This window comes from Caretta caretta, chromosome 1 (genome assembly GCF_965140235.1).
Source record: "Caretta caretta isolate rCarCar2 chromosome 1, rCarCar1.hap1, whole genome shotgun sequence".
Taxonomy (NCBI): domain Eukaryota; kingdom Metazoa; phylum Chordata; order Testudines; family Cheloniidae; genus Caretta; species Caretta caretta.
Window position 1 is genome coordinate 217,778,822 of NC_134206.1, and position 15,668 is coordinate 217,794,489.

A 15,668-nucleotide genomic window follows, 5' to 3' on the forward strand; every position below is an offset into this window, starting at 1 on the left:
TGCCCGTGTTCCAACCTGTTATCTCAGCACAACCCAGATCCTGCTCCCACTGAAATATATAAAAGAGCTGCTGTTGGATTCTGCAGGGACAGGATTGGCCCCTTGTTATTTCTGGGACTCCTGTTTTACTGTAGTTCTCTGACTTGTGCCCTTCTCAGCATGGGCCCCCTGCAACTTCCCCTCTCATGTGCCATGACAAACAGCTCTAGTTAGAAGGGCCACTTGCACTGAAGAGATGCTGCTGGTGCCATGGGCTGAGTGTGGTGTTTGCTGTTCCAGAGGGAGTTTCCCCAGGGGGGTCTCAGTTGGATTACGATAACGTGGAGGAGCCTGTCTTGAACGACGTCCCCCAGACTCCAGATGGCCGAGGTGAGCAGTGAATCCACCTCTTGGAAGCAACGTTACCATGACGAAAAACTAACTGTATTTCCCAGTAGGGACAATCGTGGTTTGTTAAGAAAACCAGGAAGTTCACCCACCAGTATTGTCTATTGGCATAACGCTGGGGGTGCTGACCAGGTGCATGACAAGAGCTGTGTGGAGGCCCAGGGGTAGGGAAGCATGTGATATCCTAGGTCATGACAGAGACCCATTGCAGGGATGGAAGGAGCAGTTCGCTCAGCAGCTGTCCATGCTGTACTTGACTCAGGTCACTGCCTTGTGACCCTCACTGCCAGGAGCACGAGGGTTCCTCACTATTTATAAAGACAACCCAAATCAGAGATCTCTACAGTACAGCAATGTTCCCTGCAAGCCTTTCCTGGCATGCAGCTATTGCAGCTTATATACATCTGTGTCAGACACGCTGTGACAGGGGGTGGGTGGGACATGGAGATTTTAAGCCCAAGGGCCCATGTCCCACCCTTATTAGCTGGCTCAGCTCCCAGTGGTGTCAGTACGTTGGAGACTGATGGCAGTTTATGGGGTAAACTTTATCAGGAGAATGCATTGAAAAGACATTTTTAAGATAATGTCAAGTTTAGGAAGCCGGGAACAAATTCTGGGCAATTCCAAGTCATTTACATTTGTAATTATTATAATAGCATGCCTTGTGGAGCAATGCCTCTGGACTCGATCCCAGTCACCTCTTTCTATAACTCCTCCTCTGCCTCGTCATGTGGAAGCTCTAGGATCCACTCAACCAGCAATTGAAATGTATCCGATAAATGTGATACGTGAAATCCCCCAGTCTAAGGGTTCCAGAGGAAGGCTCCTCTTCCCATCCTGAGGGTGGAAGTGCTGAGAGATCCCCAGGGACCAGTGAGGCTGGTGCATCTGTCACTTGTAGTTTATTTCTATCTTCACTGTGACTATTCTCTTAATTACTTCACATCTTCACGTCAGATGCCCCTGCGCTGCCTGGAGATGTCCCAGGGGATGGTTATGATGATGCCAGAGAAGTGTCTGACCCTGAAGGTGACACTGGCTTGGGGCAGAATGAGGAGGAAGGCACTGAGGCGAGTGAGAGGAACGGGGATTCACAAGGAGGTGAGTTTGCACTTCACACTGTCTCTGCAGAGTGGGAGGGCTGGAAATGTGAGGAATGCAGCAAGGGAACAAACCCGGCCAACCCAGTGCCTGTGAGAAAAACTCTCCTTCTCTCTTCTTTTCATTCCCTCAAAGCAGAGGCTTCAGTGCCTGCAATGGTGACAGGAAAAGTGGGGTCCTTGCTGAATGATATTTCATGGTCAAACCAGCAAGATCCCTCAATCCCTAGGTTCAAATCCTTGTGTGGCTGCCACACCCTGGATTACTGGATTGCGACCAATTTACTGCGCGTGTATCTTTTGGGCAGAATCTTATAAACCAAAGTCCTGTTAATGCTGCGCAAATGTTAAAGAGCTTGTGACGCTTCCTGTAAAAGTCGGGCATTTGCCCATTATCCTTGGCCAATATCTCTCCCCCCTCCCCATTGTGTCCTCAGCAGAGACACCACCAGCCACCCCAGAGGAGGTGCAGTGGTGATGAAATGTGCATTGCTTCGTACTTGATCAGAATTATGTGTTCATGTTTGTTGTTAGGGCAGAGTGAATTATACAATGTCCTTAACGAAGAGCTCCTTGCTCGTAAGTGATTGGGTTTTGTACATGAAGTGACAGGTAAATACAGTTGTCACTTGGCACCTTTAAATGGTCTGGAAACCAAGGGTTTTACTTCCAGAATACGTACAGAGGTATGGATTAAAACTTGTCATGGACCCAATCAGAAGAACGAAGAGGGAACATTTTCTAACCCATATTGCAGAGTGCGCTCCACCCTTGCAATGCAGCCAGACCTCGCTATAAAATGGATCCACTGACTGTATGTGTCTCCCTTGGTATTTTCAGGTTGGAATCTGCACTCACTAAGGAATGAAGGTGTTTCTGGGGTGGAGAAGGAAACCCCGTTCCTGCCCCCTGGAGACACAACTTACGATGATGTGGGACATGGTGACTCTGGGAGATCAGTATCAGAACAATGTGATTGGACAAAATAACTTTGTGATGATGTAAAAGCTTTGCCTTTTTCTCTGAGAAAGGTTTCCTTTGGCATGATGCCCAGAGACAGACCCTGCCTGGTAGATAGACAAAGCAGGTGTTTTTTTAGAATTTGTGAGAAGTTGCAGGAAATTCAACGGCGAGTGGGAAAAGATTCACAAATTTCCTCTGTATAACTTCCCACTGATTGGCCAGGATGGACTTTTACTGCTTTTTTATCCCTGTAATTTCTTCAGCTTCATTTTGTGCCTTTTTCTTATTAAATCCTTTCTGAAAGTCTTCCCCATAGTGGAAGTTTTTCTTGCCAGATGAATTGTGCAGTTTCCAGTGTTCATGACGGGGAGAGGCTGAGATTGAACAAACCAAGAGACAAGGGTGGGCCACCACTGGGTATGGCCGGCTGTTTGATGGGAGGTGAGTTTACACTGAATGTTCCGTCAGGCATGTGGTAAAAGTGAGAAACCAGCAAGAGAACATTCTGAGATAAGCAACAAGGTTGTTCCTAAACTGAATTCAGATTTGAAACTTTCATTGAATCCAAGGAGATAAATGGGAAATGCTCCTTGGATAATTCACACCTGAAATTAAACAAATGGTGAAAAGAATTCCCCATTAGCGATAAATACAGAGGATGAATATTTCTGCTCTGATGATAAATTAATTTTATAGACAATAGTGACAAGGGGAAGGTTAATCAGAGTCTGGATTTCCACTGAACCAATAAGGCTACAACAAGTAACAAGTCACTGAGTTCTCACTGGAAACCCCATTAAAACTAATCATCTTCGCACAGTGGCATGTTCATTTCCATGACAATCTACAAATACAGTTTACAATCAATGCCGAGCTGAGTACTGACCAGTGCAGAAGCCAAAGTGTTCAAATTAATCCTCAGTGAAGTAAATACCAGAATGCTTGCAGAGTACATCGCTATTTCACAGAGGTGTCTGTCTTTTCTTCACCACAAATCCTGCATTCAGCTTGGTCACTTCATCTGTACATGGCTACAAAGGAAATAGAAAAGGTCCAGTCGAGAGTCAGGGCTGTTCAGGCCGAGTGTCTGGGGTGCCTCTCCAGTCCAATCTCTAGTCAAGCAGGAGGAAGACTTGTCTGTGCCTGCCATGGCTCAGATCTCACCTCCACTGGCCCTGGGCAACACAAGTCCTACCCTCTGTTTCTCACAGGCCCTGCTGTTACCACACAGCTTAGAGGTAGGTGTACACTAAGCCTCGAGCCCTCCAAGCTTCTCCCTGCAGTGTCCAGCTCATTGGCAGATTTAGAGTTAGCGGGGCCCCCCGGCCCTGTGCTCAGCTTCATTTTGGGGGTCCCTCCTTGGGACCCAGCCAAGAAAAAGGACATTCTCTCTTAGCTCCCTCCTGTCCCCATTTTTCTTCCTCCTCCTCCTATAAGTAATAGGAAGTAAATGAAAATAAAGTGAGGTATCTTGATTGTTTTTGTAGTCTAACTTATTTTTCCACAGGCCACTTGAAAATTGCAGAGGGTCTCAACGGACCACTTAATGATCTTTCTAAATATTGTTTGTACCATTAGCTAACTATTGTAAAGAGCTTTGGATAAGAGCGCTTTATAAAAAAAATTAATGTAAAAAAACATTGGGGTGCGGGGTCTGACCAGGACTTAGGGTGTGGGAGGGGGCTCAGGGCTGGAGGTGCAGGGTCTGGGAGGAAGTTAGGGTGCAGGAGCAGGCCAGGGGTTGGGGTGCAGGGTCTGGCCAGGAGTTAGGGTGTGGGAGGAGGCTCAGGGCTGGGGTAGGGGGTTGGGGTGCGGAGCTCTTACCTGGGGCAGCTCTTGTTTGGTGCAAGGGGTGCAGGTGGGGAAGGTGCAGGAGTCAGGGAGGGCAGGGGGCTGGGGGTGTGTGACGGGGTGCAGGAGTCATGGCTGGGAGTGTGTGAGGGGGTGCAGGAGTTAGGGCTGGGGGTGCAGGGGCTGGGAGGGAGTTAGGATGCAGGAGGGGGTTTAGAGTTGGGGTAGGAGGTTGCGGTATGGAGCGCTTACCTGGGGCAGCTCCCATTCCGTGCGAGGGGTGCAGGTGGGTATGTCGGGGGGGGTGCAGGAGCTCCCGTTTGGTGCTCAGGTTGGGGATGGGGGGGTGCAGGAGTCAGGGCATGAGGTGTGGGGGGGCTGGGTATGTGGGGGGGTTACAGGAGTCAGGGAGGGAAGGGAGCTGGGAGTGTGTGAGGGGGGTGCAGGAGGCAGGCAAGAGGCTGTGGTTGTGGCGGTGAGGTCGTGGGGGTGCTCCCAGCTCCCTGCCCCATCCCATTCCAGCTCCCTGCCCCATCCCACTCCAGCCCCCTGCCATGAGCAGCTCATGGCACGGGACTGGGGGGTGTGTGTGAAGGGGGAGTACAGGGGCCCTGCCCTGCCCTGATTCCAGCCCCTGCCCCAAGGCCCCGCCCCCACGTCTTCTCCGCCTCCTCCCACGAGGGTGCTGTGGCCCCTCTCCTCCCGCTCCCTCCCGGAGTGACCTGAGTGCCGGCAAACAGCTGCTTGGCGGCGGGGGAAGCGCTGGGAGGGAGAGGGAGGGCCAGGAACGCAGCACGCTCAGGGGAGGAGGTGGGAAAGAGGCGGGGGAGGGGGGAGCCTGGCTGCCGGTGCCTGCAGAGTCTGCAGCAGGAGCCCCAGGAGTCGGCAGGACCAAGCTTCTGCCCCCACAGCTGCCTGGCCCTGGGGCCCCCTGTCATTGGGGGGCCCCATGCCAGCCACCTTGTGTTTTACCGTAAATCCTCCTCCGGTCCAGCTCCTCATCCCCAAGACACTCACAGTATTCATGGATTCATTGCTTTAAAAGAAGCTGTGGAACCCAGCTTAGCAGTTACACCTCCAATCACTGCTCCACTTATCATACAGCACTTAGATATGCTTCTAGTTAAATCAAGTGTAAGTTTATTTAACAAAGACAGAGATTCAAGCAGTAGCAAGCAGAAGTATTGCAAAGAAATGATGTATAAAACAAAATTGTAACATGCCTTCTGCAGCCCAGATTTAATTAACAAGACACTCTCATGTCTTGTAGAATAATCCTTACCCAAAACACTTGCAGCATTTTACAGCCTCGCTGGCTGTGACCCTCCTTTCATGAGTCAAGTACACTGGCAGCTTGCCTCCAAAGTGAAGGATCCCGTGTGTTCCTTTGCCCCCCTAAAAATATACCAGTCCCATCCTTTGTCTTGATTCATAAAAAGGACACCCCCCGCTCTTTTGTTTCTTCTTGTAGAAGTTCTCTCTTGTAGATTTTGCAGACTTTCCACTTCCTCTGGCTCAGAAGACAAATAGGCTTCCATTGTGAGGAGTGCAATACACAATACAAACAACCGGACAGGGAGATAGGTGTCTGTTACCCCCTGCTTGAGAGGACCATTTCAGAGGTATGTCACCTCCTGGTGACCTGCCTTAACTCCTTAAGTATCATCTGTACAGACATTCTGCAATGGTTATGACAACTGCTGGGCTACTAGCTCTTGGTAGATGCCTCATATGCCACCCATTAGTGAACTATGCTGCCTATATCTGACCCAGGGAATCCTTGTGAAATACTGTGCACCATCGGGTTCCTGGCTCACACCAGTTCCTTCCTCCGGCATTGTGACCTGGTGCATGGGGTCGCAGAGCCACTGGGTTTTGGTCCTGCTGCCCCTCCATCATCTGTCATTATGAATGGGTCTCCAGTCCAAACCTGAGAGGTGCTGCAACACCGTGAGTCAGGCTGCGATGCCACTTACTCAAATGTGGCCCAGCACCCCCTTGACTTTATGGAGGAGCGGCCAGGCCACTCCTGGGAGGCCCTGCATCCCCATGTGCCAGGTCACAGTGCCCGGAGCAGGGAGCTGGGCCCAGCCCTGCAGGACGGGAACCGCCACTGCAGGCTCTCCAACCCCAGAACCCGCCCCACCCGCCCCACCCCTCCTGGACAGGCCAGGGTTTGGATTGTGGTGCCAGCCTGGAGGGTGCATACAGGTCGTGGTGGGTTGCAAGAAAAGCGAAGTGCAGTTAGTGGGTTGTCTTAGCAACAAGCTGGGGAACCGCGGCTCTAATCTACCAGCTCAGGTACCGGAGCAGTGACACTGGGGCCGCACAAGTTTCAACGCAGGCTCGTCCCACGGTAATTACCCAGGGTTCTGGGTGGGCTGGTAGAGACGTGCTGAAGCACATGATGCCTGGTACCTGAGCTAGCTACATTAAAGCTCGTGCTGGTACGTCCGCTCAAGCTGTGATCACACTTTGTGACTGCAGTGTAGACGTACCCTCCACAGTGAAAGGAAAGCAAAAGGCAGTGAATAGCGTAGCTGAAGTCGATGTACTTAGATCTACTGACCACAGTGTCTTCACTGCAGTGAGTCGACAGCAGACGCTCCCCCATCGACTCCGCCTGCGCCTCTCACTCCGGTGGAGAACCAGAGTCGACGGGAGAGCGCTTGGCCGTCAACTTATTGTGTCTAGAATACATCGACCCCCGCTGGGTCGATTGCTGCCCATCGATCCAGCGGGTAATGCAGACAAGCCCTCAGAAAAGTCTGCAAAGAAGGCTGGACATAAGAGCAACATCAGACATCTCTATGAAGCTGAACTGGGTGATTTCAGATGATCTTAGCCTAGACCCCAGTCTGTTGTTGAAGGGGTCCAGATTAGTCATCCCCACATGGGGATGAAAAAGGACATTCTGCATAAACTGCATGGGGGCCATCAAGCCAGACCAAAATGTGAAGAAACAGCTCAACAGTGGCCTTCACTGAGCAACAAGTACCAGAGAGCGAGGTGAGAACTCTGAGACCTGCATTCACATGAGAACCAACCAACCAGAACCATCATTTCCTTCCCTCTCCCAGACACACCATGGTGGAAAGATCTTCTCCAGCTGGCTAATCAAAACTCCCTTCCATTCACTGGCTGCTTGTCAAGATTTATTGAAATAGCCAAGGTGCTGACCACTACATCCCAGACAGTGGGGTCAGGAGGAAATCCATGTTTGACTGCAATGGAATCCCACTGTAAGTCTGCTCTGATAATGATCCTCAGTTACTATTGGACACTGTTAAATTTACAAATCCCTGCAGTTTCACTCATTACATCAGTTCCCAGTTTTCATAAAACCATGGGGAAGCACAACTCTCTGTGAAAACAGTGGAACAACTTCTTACAATATCTGGCCTTGTTCCCCTGCTTGCCAGCACCTCTGGCAAAAGGATTCAGGCCCAATGAGGAGCTGAGTTGAGTTCCATCATCGCAACCATCCCTTTACTATTAGATCTTAGTTGGACTGAATTTCTAATGCTCCTAAGAAAGGAAGAACAATCTAAAAGCCGTCAGAAGAGAAACTTTGTCAGGAGTCACAGACTCAATCCCCTGAGGGAGCTGAACGCAGGAGATCGGGTGTGGTTGAAAGGCTCTGCAGAAGAAGGAATAGTACAGGCACAGCTGAACACCCCTCAATCTGACCCTGTTTGAGTTCTGAAGTATCATTTCACACCAGGTTTTTTCAGCAGGTAAATCTCACGGAGCACTCAGATCCGTACTTCCGGGCTGAACCTGTGAGTAATGATCCCCCTGCTCAAATAGACCATCCACCATCTCCTCCGAATCTGACTGAAAGGAGACAGCCAGCTAGATCTAAGAGCCTCCCTCCTTCCTGAAAGATTAGGTCAGACCTTGGGTACCTGAGGAACTCAGGGATTTAGTAGCCAAGTGCTTTACTTGGGCAGAACAATCCCCTGGCACGAGGCTGAAGGGTCAGGCAGTCTTCCCAGCCTTCTCTGGGATGTTTTTAATAGTCTGTGTTGATGTTTAGTCCATGGCTGGATCGATGAATGTTTTATTTTCATTCCCTCCTCACAGAGGAGGATTTTGTCTAGGGACACTTTTTCGAGAGGCCACTAGGGGGCCTTACAGAAGAAGTACACAGCTGCAGGCAAGGAGGAAATTAAGGTTATTCTGTTATTTACCTGCCCTTTAGCAGACTCTGAATTCAGCCGGCTGGGCTGGAAGGCTGCACAGCAGCAATGAGATTGATTCAGGTCACTAGGATCAGGCAGGTGTTGAGATGCTAATGGCTCATGCTGCTGAAAGTCATGCAGGAGGCTCCAGCTGTCTGCCACATCAGCCATCTCTCCTGCAGGGAGCTGAGACCCTGCATTCACTGTGGCACTAACCAGCTGTTGGCATCAGCACATCTGTGACACTGGACTAACACTGTGATCTTCCTGAGCCCAGCTTGGATCTGTGCTGTCGGTCACATGCACAGGAGGGGAGTGGTTCTCCAAATGCAGCCGAAGAGAGAAAATCCTGATAAAAAAGGCTTTTCAATGCTGAGCACTCGTGGGAATCAGGCAGGCAGTGATGTAGTGGTAAAAAAAGGAGGTGGGTGAACTCCCAAACTAAACTCCATATTCCCCAAAGGACACCTGGATAAACTCTGTTTACTCTCGTTTACTCCCAACTACACGACTGCAGGGCAGTGCCGAAGGATCAACTTGGACGCCTAATTCAAGTTGCTGGTTTTGAAAACCAGACACTGAGCTTGTTCCTCCAGAGTTTGCAGGCCAGGGACTCTCTTTTATTATGTATTTGTACAGCCCTCAATGTACAATGGGGCCCTAATCCTGACTGGGGCTGTTGCCCCTTTTCAACCCAAGCAGCTCGTCAGAGTTTGGGGCTCTGGGGCTGTTCCAGCTGGAAGCAGAAATTGTTGGTGTCTGGTATTTTCTTTGGTGCAATCTTGGTTGTTTCCAAGGAATGTACAAAATCTGAACACAGGAGGGACGAAGAACAGAAGGAGCCGTTTTTTAGTTTACTAGCCCTCAACTTCTTTAGCTAACAAACCCAAATGCTCTCCTTAGCACAGGGGTCTGCTCTATGAAGGGCCTGTCCAGCCAGGGAGCAGGAGGCTCTGGCCTAAGGAGAAGCTCAGCAGGCAAGTGTAGGGAACCAGCTGATCCAGCTAAGCAGCAGCTAATGAGTGGCTCCAGTTCCCAGCTGGAAGATGTAAGAGAGGACCCAGGCCTGGGGGGAACAAAAGACAAACACTTCCCTGAGCAGCAGGAGGAGGAGGAGGAGGCTGCAATAGTGCAGGGCCCTGTAGCCCCCTGAGGCAAAGGGAGGGCTGTGACCCCTGAGCTATTGGGGCTAGAGGACCCTGAAGTATCAGCCCAGGTCAGGACTATCACTTGTGTTACTTTGCCATATGCCTTGTCTTTGTGTGGCAGAGGAATAAGGGAGGTGACTAAAGCAGAGTTGGGTGGGGCTGGTTGTTTTGCCCCCAGGCTGGTGGCCAGGCCCAGCGGAAGGGTGGAGAATGCAGGCTGTGTCTGCCACTGCCCAGGAAACCAGGGATCTTGAATCCTCTTTACAATGGAGGGGGGAGCAACTGTAGCTACAACATCAGCAGCTGCACCAGATTGTGACCCAGCAGCAGCAGTTACACCAGAAGCTTCAGTTACAACAACAACAGCGCCAGCAAAAGCAGCAGGGAGCAGCAGTGGTTTATGTCTCATCTGAAAACTGGAGCCCACAGGTGAGTGCGGGGCTGTGGTTTCCTGTGTGGGAGGGAGAAGTCCTCACCAAAATGAGGACAGAAGATGTTCTTGAGGCCTTCCTAGGGACTTTTGAGCAGCTGGGCAGGGCATACTACTGGCCCTGGAGGAGTGGGCCACTAAGATTGCTCCCTACTCAACAGGAGAGGCCCAAGCAGTGTGTCATGACCTGGGGGTTGAGATGGCAATGGACAATGGGACACTGCAGGAACCCTACTAGCCTGCCTAGGACTTAGTGGAGAGGGCTATCATCGTCCATTCAAACATGAACCCATTGGCTCTAGATTCCCACCGAGGGCTGCAGCCCAACGATTCCAGGATTTGTGTTCTCTTCTTGGCTGAAATCAGAGACTTATTTGCCAGTGGAAATGGTGATGTTAGAACAGTTTTGCCAAACTATCCTGGGGTGGCCCAAGTTGTGGGTTGGCTGCCACCGGGTGACTTGCCTGGAGGAGGCAGTCTGCCTCGTAGAGAACTTTCTGGAGACTGAACTGGAGCGTGAGCCTCTGGGAAAAGCTTAGGAGTACTTATAGCACCTTAGAGACCAACAAATTTATTTAAGCACAAGCTTTCGTGAGCTACAGCTCACTTGGCAATCAAACGCGCACAGATCTCTAAAGGGGCCAAATTGGTCTATGTAGAGTGTATTCATCGGGATGTTTGGTCCTACCCTGTGGCTAAAGTCAGGTTAATGGTCTGGAGCAGCAAGTTGAAATGTCAGTGGTGATGGCCTGACTCCTAGTCTACCTGATGGTATTGGGCTGGGACAGAGGACCTGTGGGGACTTGTAACCAGTCTTGTGATGGTAGCTGGGAAGGCGGGGTTGGCACTTAACCTCCTCTTGGCATCCCAAGTTAAGCTTAAAGAAATTTTCCCCTTTTCTGACCCTGAGCTGTTCGGTTCCAAACCAAAGTGCTGTTGGGAGCAGTACCAGGCCTGAAGGGTCAGGGTGCAGTGTAGTTTGGAGCTCCCTGAAGAGCAGCCACAGGCACAGCCTCCTCCTAGGGACATCCCACTGGCCTGAGAGGAGGGGCCCAACTTCATCCAGAGTCAGAGGGAGGAGCCAGTCTTGAGTCTTCCGTGTGGCCGGGTGACTTGGGCAAATGGATTGTTGGTTGCTGCTGACCAGGATGCCCAGTACCCCCATTTTGAACTAAAAGGGGATCTCTTGGGTGTGTGTGTGTGTGTGAGATCCGGGAGAAAAAAACCAGGGCCTGCCAAACCCAACTCCTGGTCCTTAAGTTGTATTGGAACTAAGTGTTAAAACTGGCCCAAGATGTACCGTGGTCCTGTCACTTGGGAGTGGAAAAGACCCAAGGGACTATTCTGGCCCAGTTCTTTTGCCCCTTGGATTATTTCAACCTGAAAAATTATTGTTCATCCTGTCCAGAATGCCAGCTGGTGGTCCCACAGCCAGCCCACAGGGCCCCTCAGTCCTCTTCTATTGCTGAGCAGCCCTTTTGCCACCATTGGGGTCGACCTCTTGTGGTCCCTGGAACCAAGTTCAATCTGATGTCAGTTTATGTTGGTGACTGTTCATTATTATAACCCGAGCCATAGCCCTGTGCTCGGCAGTGTCCCAGACACAATCGCTACTCAATTAATTGATGAGTTTGCAAGAGGCGGGTTTCTAAGAGTTCTCCTGACAGACCGGGGCACAACGTTCATGTCCCAGTTAATACCTCAGTTTTGTGCTCTCCTGAAAATGTACTCAGTTAAAACCTTTGTTGCCCGCAAACAGATGCTCTGGTCGAGCAGCTTAACCCTACTTTAGAAAAGATGTTTAAAAAATTTGTAACTAAGGTGTAACACTCTGCACCCTGTAGTCACCATAGTAATATCATTATGAATATGGTTATGAGACAATTGTGATATCTTTTGGACAAAGTATGCCTTGCGAGACATTTAAAAAGACTTCATCGGTTACAATTTAACAGGATATTAATGTTTCTGTGCTATCATTATTTCTAGAGTATTGAAGTTTTGCTCAGCATCTGTCACTGAAATATGTTGTGAAGTTAAAAACACCCAAAACCAGCCTTTCAAGTACAACAATGAAAAGGCCAAACAGCGTTAATGGCCTATTGAGGGAAATACACTCACAACAATTACCCCAGGAACCGGGTACAATAGAAACCTCTCAGAGATAGCACTACGCATTGAGGACTGTTCCAGTCAGGTCACAGCAAAAGATATTTCCAGGAAGATGGAAGAAGCTGTAAAAGGGGGAAGTGATATCACTATGGGGCCTCACTCTCCCCATACAGCACAACACCTGGAAACACCTGAGGAACAAAGACTGCACTGGGGAAGGGGGGTCCCAGGCAGGAAAGAAGGAAGCCTGCTTGTGTATGGAAGCTTGGTGGACTGCTTGTACTATCCAACAGGGTGAGACGCAGCTTGATTCAAATCCTTTCCAGTGTAGAGAACTTAGATTGTGTTTTTTGTTTTATTTCCTATGGTAATCTACTTTGATCTGTACGCTATTACTTATAATCACTTAAAATCTATCTTTCTGTAGTTCATACATCAATTTTATACTTTACCTAAAAACTGTGTGGTTTGAATGAAGTGCTCAGGGGAAAATGTCAGCTCAGTTAACAAAGGTGTGTGCATTGTCCTTTCCACATTGAGGGAGGGGTGGATTGGGTAATAAACTCATATACTTATCAGGCTTTTGACCAGAGCAGGGCAGTGTAGTTCAGGGGTTCTCAAACTGGGGGTTGTGACCCCTCAGGGGGTCATGAGGTTATTACATGGGGCGGTCACGAGCTGTCAGCCTCCACCCCAAAACCCCCTTCACCTCCAGCATTTATAATAGTGTTAAATTTAAAAAAAATGTTTTTAATTTATAAAGGGGGTCACATTCAGAGGCTTGGTATGTGAAAGGGGTCACTAGTACAAAAGTTTGATAACCACTGGTGTAGTTCATGGGGCAAGGCTGGGGAGCTGGGGGTATTTTGTCTGGAGTTTCTCGCTATTGTTAATTCATGAGTGTCTCTGGGAGCATTTATGCAATCTAGCTGGGTATGGGGCTCCACGTGCTGTTGTGCCGAGTGATAGTAGCACCTGGAGGGGTTTACTGCTTGTCACTGGCAAGGCATTATGAGAGACAGCCCAGGCTGGAGAGTTAAACGAGCACAGCGGTACCCCAGTTCCAGGCTGCACCGTGGGAATGCCCATCACACAAGGAATCCCAGAATTGGGACAAAATGTCCCTGTATATGTAGTTTGCAATTCAGAAGGTCCCACAATCCTCCACCAGCTTTTCACCCTTTCAATTGCTGTACAGCAGACAACCCCAGGGGGTAGTGGATCTTTCACAGGAGTCTTGTCAGGAACAAGGCACATCTAGCCAGAGAGTAATCCAGCGTGTCCTTAAATTGAGAGAGAGATTGGATCTGGTAGGGGACTTTGCCAGGGAGAAGCTGAGAGTGTCGCAGCACTCCCAAGAACAAGAGTGCAATAGAAACAGCAGCCTCTGGGTTTACCAGCCGGGGGATGGGGTTCTCCTGTTGCTGCCCCTGCACAATGCAAACTCCTGGGAAAGGGGCAACGGCCTTTTGAGATTGTGTGGGGTGAGCTACAAGTTTCAATTGGTGGGCACGCACTGGGGGTCCCAGATATATCATGTCAAGCCGCTGAAATCCTGGAGGGCCCAGAATGAATGTCTTGCCCACATCCCAACACCAGAGGCAAAATTGGGTCCCCAGGGATCAGAGACCGGGTCTTTCACAGAGATGCCTCTCGGAGAAAACCTGTCCCTGGCCCACCAGGAGGAGGCCAGAGAATTGGTCAAGCGTTTCACAAATGTCCTTACTACTAAACCAGGGTGGACCCACCTAATTGAACACCTATACATCTGAAATCTGAGAGCTATGTCCTAAAGGGCTGCTTCCAGGGACAGGAGAGGTTAAAGGACACCGCCAAGAAGGAATTACAAATTGTGTTGCAATTGGGTGTATCTGAGGAATCAAAGAGCGAGTGGTGCAGCCCAATTGTGCTGGTCCCTAAGCCAGACCACAGCATTCGCCTTCACATTAATTTTCACAAATTAAATGGAGTGTCAAAATTTGATGCCATCCTATAGCCTGGATCAGCGAGATGCCTGAAGGCCTGGGGAAGGCTCATTATATCACCATGCTCAGCCTTACAAAGGGCTATTGGGAAATCCCCTTGTCACCTGACTCCAAGGAGTTAACTGCATTCACCACGCCCTATGGGCTGTACCACTTCCAGACCTACCCATTCAGGCTCTATGGAGCCCCTATGACACTTCACAGACTAATGGATAAAGTACTTCTGCCCCACAAAGCATATGGCACTGCATACGTTGGCCGTGTCTGCACTTACAAGCTTACAGAAGCACAGTTGTACCGATTCAGCTGTGGTGCTGTAAAAGCGTCCGTGTAGCCGTGTTATGCTGATTGGAGAGAGCTCTCCTGTCGACTTAATAACACCAGCTCAAGAAGCTGTGGTAGCTACGTTGGAGGGAGACACGAGTGACATGAGCGCTTATGCCAGCAAAACTTTTGTCACTCAGGGGGGTGTGTTTTCACATCCCTGAGCAACAAAAGTTTTGCCAACAAAACATGTAGACATGGCCTTAGATGATGTAATGATCTATTCCACCACCTGGGCAGTGCACCCACATTGTGTCGGTGCAATACAGTAACTCCCCACTGAATGTCCTCTCCCTTAACTTTATTTCGATCTTACGTCCCTGCTCCATTACAGAACATGCTCCATTTTAAAGTTTGTGCAATGCTTTGCTATATCGTCGTTAGGCCGCCTGCTTTGTCCACAGCTGGCAGCTCCCCATCACCTCCCATATGCCCCCCCCACAGCACCTCCCACCCGCTGGTAGACCCTGCGGATCAGCACCTTCCCCCGCCTCCTGCCCATGGCAATCAGCTGGCTTGCGGCATTCAGAAGGGAGGAGGAAGGAGCAAGGACTCGGCGTGCAGGCTTCCCCCTCCCCTGCCTCCCGAACGCTGCAAACCAGCTGATTGTCGTGGGCAGGAGGCTGGGGAGGAAGTGGGGGAGCTGCGCACTGGGTCCTTGCTCCTCCCTCCCCTGCCCCCTGAGCACTGCAAGCCAGATGATTGCCATGGGCAGGAGGGAATGGGGAGGAGCGAGGACGTGGCACTCCTCCCCCGTCCCTCCTCTGCCTCCTGCCCATGGCAATCAGCTGGCTTGCAGTGTTCAGGCGGCAGAGGAGGGAGGGGGAGCCTGCGCGCCGTGTCCTCGCTTCTTTCCACTCCCTCCTGCCTCCTGAACTCCGCAAGCCAGCTGATTGCCTTGGGCAGGAGGTAGGGGAGGGAGGGAGGAGGAGCGAGGACGCGCTGTGCGGAAGAAAGGGGGCTGGGAGAAGAGGCGGGTTAATGGTGGGGGCTTGGGGGAAGGGGTGGAGTGGGTGTGCCAAGGGTTGAGCTGCCCGCCACTGGTGCTTGCAGAGCAGGGGAAGCTGCTGCTGTTCAACATGCTTCTCCTAGCCTACAGCCCCTTCAGCCTCCTTGCCTGTCTCATCTCCAGTGCCAGGGGGCTGTGCCTGTGTGGGGTAAGGCGGGGGACCTCCCAACTATAGTACTGTATTGTATGGCAAAAAAAAATTCCCTGGAACTTAACCCCCCGATTTACATTCATT

General features: G+C 50.5%; 1 protein-coding gene and 1 long non-coding RNA gene across 2 annotated transcripts in view; both read left to right on the forward strand.

Moving 5' to 3' along the window:
- The window catches only part of LOC142069403 (antigen WC1.1-like), a 49,846-nt gene extending 47,090 nt beyond the window's left edge, over nucleotides 1-2,756 (forward strand). Inside the window, exons 13-15 of the mRNA XM_075120328.1 lie at nucleotides 280-369; nucleotides 1,345-1,488; nucleotides 2,328-2,756. Of these exons, the coding sequence (XP_074976429.1) occupies nucleotides 280-369; nucleotides 1,345-1,488; nucleotides 2,328-2,476 (383 nt within the window). The 3' untranslated portion in view covers nucleotides 2,477-2,756. The remainder of the gene's footprint in view (nucleotides 1-279; nucleotides 370-1,344; nucleotides 1,489-2,327) is intronic.
- Nucleotides 2,757-8,440: 5,684 nt separating this feature from the next.
- LOC142069419 (uncharacterized) lies at nucleotides 8,441-12,541 on the forward strand. The gene is made up of 2 exons (XR_012665242.1): nucleotides 8,441-10,002; nucleotides 11,993-12,541. It is a non-coding gene; the product is annotated as an uncharacterized LOC142069419 (long non-coding RNA).
- Nucleotides 12,542-15,668: the final 3,127 nt, after the last annotated feature.